The sequence below is a fragment of the Notothenia rossii genome (genome assembly GCF_949606895.1).
Source record: "Notothenia rossii genome assembly, contig: scaffold_582, whole genome shotgun sequence".
In the NCBI taxonomy this organism is placed as follows: domain Eukaryota; kingdom Metazoa; phylum Chordata; class Actinopteri; order Perciformes; family Nototheniidae; genus Notothenia; species Notothenia rossii.
This window is the reverse complement of record NW_027639826.1, coordinates 1-12,083: the sequence shown is the minus strand read 5'-3', so window position 1 is coordinate 12,083 and position 12,083 is coordinate 1. Positions and strand designations below refer to the sequence as shown.

Genomic DNA, 12,083 nt, shown 5'->3' with positions numbered 1-12,083 from the left:
TTTGTTTTTGATGTTTGTAAAATATAATCTTCTTAAATGTTGTATGTGAGGGACTGCGGATGGAAATGAGCTCAAAGCTAAGTCTGGCACTGTTACGCTTGACACATTTTAATGTTTTAAGTGTTCATTACTGTGCATTGTCCCTGCCAAATAAACGATAAAATAAATCAAATAAAGTAGTATAAAATGAAAATACCAAAGTACAAGTACCTCAAATATGAACTTGAATACAGTACTTGTGTGAATATACTTAGTTACTTTCCACCACTGGCTCTGTGAAGTTTCTCATCTGTTCACAGACCACATGTATATGTATAATATTACAATAAACAGTGTTTTAATTTACTCTAAAATATAAAATTATACATTCAGTTTTATCTCATTCTACTTATATAGTTTATTAAGTCCTTATCCCTGCATTGTACTTGCACCATAAGCCTCTTGCACTGATTAAACTGTGTTTTGCACTGTTGGAAGGGCCATGATCTATTGGAATATTTCCTCTTGGTATTTTTACATTTCCTTTTAAAAGAACTGATCGTCTAAAAAAAATACACAGAAAAAAGAATACTCGATTCAGTGATTAGACATTTATTATGAACGAAACTCACCGTTACAATAAACCTTGAGAAAAGTGTTCAGATACAGAACTGGACTTCATCTGCATCGTGATTATCTTTAACTGGGAGATTCAGTCGGGCCTTTCTTTAAAAACTAAAAAAACGGAATGCACTTGAACACAAGAGAAGGTCAGGAGGTTTCTTTGTATCACCACCAAATATGAAAATGACAAAATGCATTCAATCGAGCGGATAACACACTGAATCTCTGGACACTCTTTGATCAAACAGATGTCAATTGATTGAGGATACATTGTGCTTATTCAGTAATTCAGTTCTCAGCTCCGTCAGAATCACAAATCTCCAGCCAGTTTCAAACACAGTCTCAGTTTAAACCACCTGTTGAATACAAAGCCACTAAAAAATAAAACGAAAAAGCGATTTGGCAAACGGTGAACCAGTGCAGCAGAGCCTTTTAAAAATGCTTAGGTAAAAGCCCAGGTGTGTAACTTGTTATGCATATTCAAAAACTACAGCAGAGACAATGGAGAGTAACATATCCAAGATCTGATTGGTCAACCAGGAGGAGAGAGAGAACAGAAAGGCAGCATTTAGGGTCCTGATTGTTAGAAAGCTCCCTAAAAGAACGTTGAGGTTGGTACCAATTCTAGGGGAAATAGGGTGTCCTCTACTAAAAAATGTTTAATTGGGTTGGTTTGTTTACAAAATCAGTAGCTTTGCATGTTCAGGTGTTCATATGGACCTAATTTGAATCATAGTCCATCTCTTTCCCCCATAATGAGTATCAAATTATAACATTTCTTTTAGGGAACGTCTTGGAAATTGTGCAGATAATAATTACAAACCAATAGAAAAAAGCATGGCACGATATTCACTCAAAGCAGAGGTAAGTAGACCTGGCACCACACCAGAATACAGATGGATCCAGTAACCATAACACCTCATTTGAAACAGCTTTAAAGCAAAGCAGAGCGCTAACGGGGGCTTATACCTCCATTATAGTGAAGGGCAGACCCAGTTAGTCAATTAGCCTTTGGTAAATGATTCTGTAACTTCTCAAATAGTGGCAGGTAAACGTAATATCATGTTTTGTTAGGCTGTCAATGCTTGGTTTCCTTTAGGCACATCACACTGACTAAAGAGAGTCAGGTCATATCAATTCATCCCAGTCACTTTAACATGACGTCTTTTAGATTCCTGATCAAGCCACTCGCTAAAACTCAACCGATTTTTCACCATTAAAGCCTTCCAGCTACTTTGAGTTAATGAGTTAGAAGGAAGTGTTGCGTTTCATTGACACACAGAGTGGTTGGTGCTTCCCGATCCATGCCTGAAATCTGATTTGTGGGAAAAAGCCGCCACTTCCAATGATGGCTATCTGAACAAAGTGGTGGGAATTACGGCAGTTTTCTGGGATTTACTAAAAATAATGCTGTCTTTGGTTTGACTTGTTCTGAAATTTAAGATTTTTCCTAATTATATAAATACTTTTTCATTTGTTTTGGTAAAGAATGCCTAAAATACGGAGCTAGTTTTGTAATATATTATCAAAGAAAAGCTGTTAAAATGCTCGCATTGGTTTAATAAAGTAATTGGGAAGGTCATTCAACGATGAAAGATTACTTATTTGAACCTAAAATACTTTTTCATATCAAATTTAAGGGGACCATTAGATTGTAAGGGTTGTAAAATTCCCAATTTTATTATTTGTATTTCTAAAGTTTCATTTGTCAACATAAAGTGATTTCAATTAAATTCTTTCTTTCTCTTTTGTCGTATTTAATGCCCTCATATCGATATTATATATATTTTTAAATGTAATTGATATATCCAATGTCTTGTCAGTTTTTATGTGTTCATTATTATTATTTGTTATTTTTGAAAGTGGTGCTTTGTACATATACAATATTCAAAAAGTTGTATATGAACTTGAATGTTTTTTTTTAATGTTACAAATACAAAAAAAGAACCCTGTTATATCAGCACTAGATCAGAATTGCGGTGACAAAAAGTACCTAAAATGCGTTCATGCACAGAACAAATCTTGTCTCCGGTACGGATCAGGTAGTGCCAGTGGTCTGGAAAAGGTGAATGAAAGCAGTATTTGTATGAATATAGAAGTGAGTCGGGTGAACAGAATTTTTAGTACTGATGAAATGAATAACGGTGTGCTATTCTAGGCCTACATTATATTTGAATGTGACATTACAGTACAGGTAACTCCTCCCCCTCCTCAATGTGTTTTTAATCTATCAACCTTACATTGTGCTCCAACATTTGAAAATCACCACATATCCAAACCCTGTTTAACCACACAGTGCAACAGCAAGTACAGTGGGAAGTATAGAAGACACTACGGTCATGCAGAGGAACAGCCTTTGGATATGGAGTCCATCAGAGACCCAGAGTGCTGTGCTTGGATCAGTCTTTTCAGAGCAGGCAGATAGGGGGGACCATGTCTCAGATACAAGTCCTCTGAGGGTGCATAGGAGCGGTCTTTAACCTCCGCGATGGCTTTGTTTTGCAGTGTGTCTGAGCTGCTTCTGTGCCACGGCTGCTGGTTCCAGGTCTGCATGTTGGTGACCTGGAGAGAAAGAGGGCAGGGGGACGACGGAGTGGAGAATGCTCCTTCTTCTGAGACTGGGACAGGGTACTCCGGGTTGATGGCCTCCACTTTAATCTGGATGCTTCTGGCTTTGATCCGCAGCTTGTGGGGCAAAGCTGAAGAACTGGCATCCGGCACTTTGTGTGTGGAGACGATGACGCTTCGTGGGTCGGCTGCAGACGGCGTTAAACCTTTGGGGACCTGTTGCTCATCCTCTCCGTCGGATGATTTACTAACAGCGCCATCTTCTGAGCTCCTGGGGGAGTTGCTGGAGCATCGGGTGAGATGTAGGAAGGCGGCGGCCTGCGGATAGACTCCAGAAAGAGGGCTGGTGATGTAGTTTCTGTACAGTTCGTAAGGGCTTCTTCTCTCTTGTGCGTTCTCTGCTGGTTCTTTCTTGACCCCTTGAGTCTCGGGCATGTGAGGTGAATGCTTGATGACCGATATGCAGCTGCTGCGCGAGTGAAGAGGCTCCAAAACCCTGCCGGAAGAACTTTGGCTGGCGCTGGGTGGGACTACTTCCTGGTAGACGTTGATATTGCTGGAGCTGGATAAGTTCTGGACTTCTTGGGAATACGCTGCCAGACTCACCAGGCCGAACTTCAGCTTCAGGGACAGCAGCTCGGCCTTCAGGGAGGTGTTCTCCTCTCCCAGGGCCATCAGCTTGTTCTCCAGCACCATGTCGTTGATGCGCCGCTTCTCCCTGGAGCGTTTGGCCGCTTCGTTGTTTTTGCGGCGCCTCTCCCAGTACATGGTGTCCTTCTTCTCCTCGGGGATGAACTCTCTTTTCCTGCGACAGGACGTTTTGAAGGGAATGCCAGAGATTTTGTGGCCCGTCACGTCTCCGTTCGCCAGGACCAGAGCATCGTCTCCACTGTAGGCCTCGCTGTCCACCTCTTGCTTGATTGATTGCATATTTTAACTGTTGGCTAATGTGCTCATAGGTCTTCAACTGTACACCATAATGCTTGAATGCAGCATTAGTTACTGCCACATTGGACAAATCCACTTGAGTTGAGGAAATCTGTGGAATGACAGAAAAGGAGAGAAGTTCTAGATGTCAAAAGTTTCATGTTCAAATAAACAATACTCTAAACTTTAAAGTAATGTATTTCCTTTAATACAATCAGATTAATTATAGATATATTTGTAATGTTATGAGTCGACGTTCATGTTTTAGATGATTCATTAGTATCAAATTTCATTTTTGCTTTGTAATATGATTTATTGCGCTTAAGCTACAAATCATAGTGCCGTTAGTTTAAAAAGGCAACATGTCCTGTTCTGCATATCCAGAGAAGAAGGAACAAAGGGCTACAGACAGCTGTAATGAGAACACGTGGCCTGGAGCGAGCTGGAACACACACACACACACACACACACACACACACACACACACACACACATACACATACACATACACACACACACACACACACACACACACACACACACACACACACACACACACACACACACACACACACACACACACACACACACACACACACACACACACACACACACACACACAGCCGCCTGCAACATGAGGCCTGCACAACACACACTCCCGCTAACACCCTCAAACATAACTAATGTTAAGTAAAGTGTGTCAGCTGCAGAAAGTATTCGGCTTATAGAAATAAGGTTAATAATAGAAATGAAGCTCAGGGTGTGGAGACATGTCCCATATATACTGACTTAGGCCTGGGTCAACATTTAGGAAGTCAATGATTAAGCCTGCTAACTTTTCTGAATCCGATTAAACAGAATCCCAAACAAGCCCACTTAGCCTAGCACAGGTGGGAAGTAACAATTTACATTTACTCAAGTTCTGTACAATTGTGAGATACTTGTACTTTACTTGAGTATTTCCATTGTATGCTACTTTGTACTTCTACCCCACTACAGTTCAGAGGTAAATGGTGTACTTTGACTCTACTACATGTATTTAACACCTTTAGTTACTTTACAGATGTGGATGAATGATGGTAAATATAATCAAGTGTTAAATCAGACTTTAGTTCCACCTGGAGTAAATCCACCAGCTACCCTGCAGTATACAAAGTCATTCAGACTAGCTGCACCTTTACCAGCTTTGAGAACACTTTCATGATCAATCATTATAAAACATATCATATATATTATTCTGAAATGGACCAATCTGCACAATGACTACTTTTACTGTCGCTACTTTCACTATATTTTGATGAGAATACTTTTCTACTTTTACTTGAGGAACATTTTGAATGCAGGACTTTTACTGTAACAGAGTATTCCTACACTCTGGTACTTTTACTCAAGAACAAGATCTGAGCACTCCATCTCTACAGATAAGTATTTCTACTTTTACTCCACTATAAAATCCTCTTCCACCTCTGCTCTTTTAATAGCCTTCAATTTGAACTGTGAAATTCTTCATGCCTGATCTTCCCATTTAAAAAAAGCAAGAAACAGCCAGTCTTCTCTTTGTCTATTTTCTCAGAGCAAACCATATCCAGATGTTGAGATTGTGTGACTCTCCAATGTGAGTTATGCAGGGATCTTTTTCCTAACGAGCCAACATATGACATCAATACTAAATGTGGAGCCCACGTGACAAAAATGGGTGGTAATATTACCGCAACGTGAGCTCGGTTTGGGCGGGGGGTGGCGGGGGTTCACCGTCGGTTCAGACCGGGTCCGGGTGCATGCAGCCTGCGGAGGGGATAAACCGGACCGTCATCCCGTCCTATTGTCCCTGTCATTGTCTCCGTGAAACACATGGATGTACTGGTGTAACACTGCCAGCACTTTCTCTGGCTGCAGACATTATGCAATGATGTGGCAATAACACAGGGTGTGTTCTCCCCTTTTAAGTTCAAATACAACAGGTGTGAGATATTATACATACTACTGCCTGCTACTTATACATCCCAACGAGAATATGTATATTATATAATTGCATTGTTATTCACCACTGCAATCAACAAGCTAGCAGACAGTATTTGCAATGCTACACTTATTTGATTCTATAAATACTGCTTACTTACTTTCCCTGAATGCATACTTTTATTGTATTTCAAATATGCATTACTTGCACTATAATCTGTTGTTGCAATGTTGGAGGAGCCTGTGACCTACGATTTTCATTGTCATAACTACACTGTATGCAAATGACAATAAAAGCATTGCATCTTGAATACCTATTTTTGTAATAGTGTGTTGTAGCCTACTATTCGTCTGTCTATACTGCTGTAACAGTGTGCATTTCCCCTGTGTGTAACGAATAAAGGACTGTGGTATTGAAGGTGATGGCTGTGTAACATGCTGGTACAATGTAACCCATTCACTGTTGACATCCTGGCCGAGATTCCTCATGACACAGCCGGCTGCAGAAGCTCTATCTACGCCCTGAAAAGTCCTCCAACGTGAGGAGACTTTACAGTACAGAAAAATGAATTAAAATAACTAACAGTCCCAAAACAACACGGCTTTGATAACGTCAGTGCCACATTTAGTAGGATTACAAAACTGTGTCGCAATCCAATAGGCCTACGTGCCACAATACTGATAATACATGTTGCATTTAAAGGCCATTATGCCTATTTTAATAGATAATATACATGCGAAAAATACAGTACAGTAATAACCGGGATACTACACATTAGCTCGATTAACTTGAGCTTGGTTTGACGTGTAGTGTGAATATCAACGTGGCCATTTCTGAATTTAAAGTACGCAAGAAATAAAAAATTAAGCTAGTTTGAGCGTCGCTGTGATTGTCCACGTTTTACCCCACACGTAAACACAACACCATCCCGTAGAAAGCTGGAAGTAAGAACAAGGTTGCGTTCATGTTCGCCCTTTAAATAAAGACTTTTTTTGTTACCTTGGTTGGAGTCTGGTCAGTTGTCAGGAGCAGTGAAGTGTACGTTCTCCATCTGCTAAAATACAATGTCGATGAAATCCTACAAGTTGTGAAGTACCTGGCTCTCCTCCCTGGGCTTTTCCCTCTCAAGGTGGCTACTGACTCACATGTATCTGTGTTAGTAGGTCAGTGGTTAAGTGCATTGGCAGCGTGAGATTGAGTGACAGCGACTGCAGCCAATCAGAATGCAGCATGGTCAGACATCAGCCAATGACTGTCGGCTTCAACAGAAGTCGCGAATAAAATGTCCGTCGTCATCTATAAAGTGGTGGGGCTTTTAAGTGCGTCAGTTTATCACACATTACAAGGTATTTCACGATTACGAAATATAATAGATATTTAATGGTTATACACTACTTACAGATAATAAGCACCTTTCTACACAAGGTTGCAAAGTGTCTTAATTATGCAAATGTTTAATTTATTTACAGTAAATCTGTAGTTAGTTACAGTAATTTATTCAGATTGTTTATGAAGTCAGCCAAATGTATTATTGTCAGTGGTGGGAAGTAACTAAGTACTACTTTTCAAACTGTACTTAAGTACTACTTATGCTACTTTGTACTTCTACTCCACACAATTCAGAGGTATATCGTGTACTTTTACTCCAGTATATTTATGCAATACCTTTAGTTACTTTACAGATTTGGATGAATGATGTGAAATATAATCAAGTGTTAAATCAGACTTTAGTTCCACCTGGAGTAAATTCACAAGCTACCCTGCAGTATACAAAGTCATTCATACTAGCTGCACCTTTACCAGCTTTCAGAACACTTTAATGATCAATCATTATAAAACATATCATATATATTATTCTGAAATGGGCCAATCTGCACAATGACTACTTTTACTGTCGCTACTTTAACTATATTTTAATGATAATACTTTTCTACTTTTACTTGAGTAATATTTTGAGGACTTTAACTGCAACAGAGTATTCCTACACTCGGGTGCTTCAATTGTTACAAGTTTTGAAAAGTGATAAAGTGGGGAAACATTAAAACATATAAAAGGTGCAACTAGAAAAGCAGAACTGCCTTTCGTAATAAAATAAGAACATACTTACAAAGACAACTAAGCTCAATAGTAGACAGTTAAACAAATACAACGTTTTAAAAGTCACAAAATGCAGAAATGATCTGATACAATTTCACCAATTCAATATACAATGCATCGTAATTTTTCAAAATATATTTTTGGTGCATGTGTGCAAACTAGTCGTCATGCTGCAGAAGGGACCATCCCACTGTTGCACATGAACAGTAAAGGTGTTGCATCACCTCACCTGCTCATACTGCATCTCACCTGTAGAGAGCGCTGTTGGACAGCTTCCGCACTTTTGAATCCTCCTGTACCTTCAGAGTTAAGATGGCTGCTGCATTCCTGAACCTCTGTTTCCTAGAGAAGTTCACATGCCTGTTTGAATTTGATCACCTCCTTTTCCAGCCATCCATTTTATTGTACTTAGTCACTTTATAGTCTCACGAGGCAATACAGTAGGTCAAGGCATCATTACATGAGCCCATGCAGGAGAAAAACCAGCGCTGATAACCCTCTTAAAGATGCCCTAAACTTCTTTAAAACATAGGCGAAACGTAGGGGAAAAATCAACATCAAACTAATAAAGAGAAAACCCTTTAATCTATCTTATCAAACTCATAAAATACCATGTATGTTATGGCTGAACCCTGTCAAATACAGACACTTTCCTGTGCATTTTGTACATTTCACCTGAATTCTACCTCATGTATGAAGTATTTTGGCAAATTTAGCACCTCAGCAAAATGTGTGTTTGAACAGCGCTGCATTACACAACATTAGACTACATGTGTTTATAATAATTTTCCAACAAGCATGCCTTGTTTCTCTTCGGTTGGTCTATAATCTGAGGCTGTGAACTAGAAACTGATCATCACGATCTGTTGGCCTCAGAAACTCTTCTGGATATTCTCCACTTGTCCTCGAAGAGCTTTGATATGGATTTACTGTTTTAAGAGTATTCCTAAAATGTTCTTGCTTCCTGAGCAAAGGGGGACATTGATCTAACTTTGATCCATTCTTTGTATCTATGCAGTCTTAGAGGATGTTTTTTGGAAAATTCAATCTGCACGGTTCAGAGTTTTTGAGGGCTTTGTGTCTAACGTGGACAAAAATAAAAAATTCCCATCCTTCCTGTCCAGGGAAGAGTCCAGCTTGTCACCTCACACTTTTTAATAGTGAGGCATGAGAATGGCTGAAAGGTCAGGACAGTTTCATTATGTCAGGCTCTGGAGTCTGTTTTTACACACTTGCAAATGATTGAAAAGACAAGAGGCGGGTGGCCCAGACTTAATGGCTTGTTTTCAACTTGTTGGTGAGTTCTTGCATTCTTCTGCTGTTGGTCATGTACCTGTGAACTTCCAAGACAAAGATTAGATCTCCTGTAACACCATCCTGACTCACTATTTACTGTGCAGCCTCTCATATATCTGCACAAAGAACACTTTTACAATCCTTATTTGCAAACCCAACATGACAAACGTGTGTTTTACAGGTTCTGTCTTAACAGGCTTTGAGAAGTTTAACCAAACAAAATTAACTCGTGATCCAAATCCATCCTTTTACAGAGATTTCAATCACAATCCATGGTCTTCCTCAAAGGATTTGAGTTGGTTCTTCTATGGGACATAGACTGATTGGAAAGAAGCTTAACAAGTAATCACATTAATTTAGTTGAAATAGGGCACAATAGGAAATATGAGGAGTCTTTTAGGTCATTTGACATCGTCTCAAATTCATGTAGCTGAAAGATTGTAAGTCAGCTGATTGAGTTGGAGAAACAGAACATAAACAGATACAAAAAAGGCACAAATAAAGATTAAACTTTGACTTCTTCTCCTGACATCTGGTACGAATACTTGACCAAAACCGTACTGCTGCAGTTTCAGATCATATTTATGTCAGTTTTTAAAGTGACAAACATAAATCCTATGCATCACATACTTAGCTGTTGTCAAGTAGAGTCACATGTATCTCAACAAACCAATTACGCATTTGTAAATCCCAACTAAAGACTGCAGTCTGTGTTCTTTAAAGGTCACCTATCATGCTATTTTTAGGAAATAGCATAGGTCTCAGATATATCTATATATGTCTATGAAGTGTTTTGCTCAAAATACCAAACAGATCACCCATTCTAGCCATGCTTCATATCGCTCTATTTCACTTCCTGTTTCAAAAGTGCTGATTTGGGTATAAAGCTTTAAAAAAAAGAAATGATAAAAAAGAGGGGCGGAGCTTATGCGGGATATTCTACCGGCAGATACTGCCGTGATGAAACGCCATATCATGGATTATCAAGGATTATTTCTGAAACAGTATGGAGCTCAAAGGCTTTCTCTCTTGCCGGTTATACCACAAGGTGAGTTCCTTTTTATTTCCTGCTTCTTCACACACATGCTCTCCAGTACAGGTTAGCTCTGAGTGTTAGCCATGCTAATGTAAACACTGACCATATTACGTCCAAAACAGTCGGGCATTGTTTCTGATAGCAACGTTTCTGATAGGGTCGTGGGTCTGCATTGCCCATATGGCGTCATATCGGACGCAAAACTGGATCAGCTCCGTTGTTCCCCCGTTTTTAGAGATTTGGGTACGGAGGAAAAGAGAGGGTTTCATTTTCTGACGCTGCGTGAGTTCCCTGACACACCGGGGACTCATTTATGTATAAAAGACATCAAAAAGCATTTTGCATGATAGGTCCCCTTTAAGTTGTTTTTTATTAGTTTTAGCAATACAAGTGTTTCTTCACTACAAAGTATATCTGTTGGCTTAATGTAACTGCTCAGTGCACCATATGTTAGACTCTCAGACATTGTGACAAAGGATCATTTAGTGATATTACTTCCTGGAAATTACACAGTTTGATGTATGAGACTTTATTGGATACCCCGTTCATGGATGTACACATTATATGGTAAGCAAAGAACTACAAAGCAAACATGTGGTGAAAAGGACGATGTACGAACTGCAGGCATAGTAGAACAATTATAAACAAATAAAATGTCCAAAACCAAAGTACATAAATTACAAAGCTGTACAATTTGTTTGGTTATCAAAGTTGATGTTAAAAGAATCAACCCAGTGGGAAAGGAGTCATGTGGGAACTTTGAAAAAAAACTAGATTCTTGTTTCTTATTCGTTGTTTTGTTTGATGGAGGTCAATTCCTTAATACATCCCAGTGAGTATATGACCAAGGTTACCCAAAGATAGTTTTCTCCACTAGCATGTCTATTACTTATACATTCAGTTTACTATGATCCCAAAAACCATAGAATAATAACCTAAAAAAACAAAAAAATGGTCCTCTAGTCACCACTACACCACCTCTGGCTTCCAGTAAACACAACTGGTATTGAAAGTGTGTGGGATTAATCATCTCACTTCCTGTTCCTTCTTGTAGGGATAGTTGCTTGATAGATGGGTGTGCTGTCTGAGGTGGGAGGGGGAGGGGGGGTGTTGTAGCATTAGTTTGCCCTTACGACCTCTCAGTGAATGGCCTTTCTGGCGAGTGAAACACGCAGCAACATGTGCATCAGATAAGGCAAAGATCAAGGCGCCCATGAAGTAGTTGTGAGTAAGAAAATGTTCTGTGTTGCACAGCAACGGCAAGTACATAAATTCCTCTGAATATCAACAATATAGAAAAAGATTGTATGATTTTGCGCCGTTGTTGACACGTTAGTTTGACGGGTGCAAACCTAACACACACAAATGCATCAGTACTCTCAAAGAAATGTATAAAAAACATTCAGTCACTGCCAAACTGCTCACTTCACTTCATGCTGCTTATTGAACATTTGGCAAGCAGAGCTCACAGGATATTTCCGCTCTTCTCTTCTTCAGAGAGCTCCACGCTTATGTGTCTGACAAGTGTATCACCAGTTCGTCAGTCTGTGTGGGGTCACTGTCGCCCAGCAGCTCGGTTTCAGGCACTAACGAGTC

At 39.5% G+C, this 12,083-nt stretch overlaps 1 protein-coding gene across 3 annotated transcripts; it reads right to left on the bottom strand.

Annotated features, from left to right (window-relative positions):
- Nucleotides 1–575: 575 nt before the first annotated feature.
- nfil3 (nuclear factor, interleukin 3 regulated) lies at nucleotides 576–7,228 on the bottom strand. Of its 3 annotated transcripts, none has more exons than XM_079695284.1 (3): nucleotides 7,058–7,228; nucleotides 5,808–5,926; nucleotides 576–4,210 (listed from the first exon to the last, which is right to left on the bottom strand). In XM_079695284.1, exon 3 carries the CDS (start codon nucleotides 4,099–4,101, stop codon nucleotides 2,941–2,943), a length of 1,161 nt encoding a protein of 386 aa, XP_079551410.1. In that variant the 5' UTR covers nucleotides 4,102–4,210; nucleotides 5,808–5,926; nucleotides 7,058–7,228; the 3' UTR covers nucleotides 576–2,940. The 3 variants fall into 3 exon arrangements, with proteins under 3 accessions (XP_079551410.1, XP_079551409.1, XP_079551408.1); XM_079695283.1 differs by having other exon boundaries at nucleotides 5,808–5,883; XM_079695282.1 differs by lacking the exon at nucleotides 5,808–5,926.
- Nucleotides 7,229–12,083: the final 4,855 nt, after the last annotated feature.

Bases quoted from the DNA above. Each gene is read 5' to 3' on its own strand.
- nfil3 (XM_079695284.1), bottom strand. From the start codon at position 4,101: ATGCAATCAATCAAGCAAGAGGTGGACAGCGAGGCCTACAGTGGAGAC.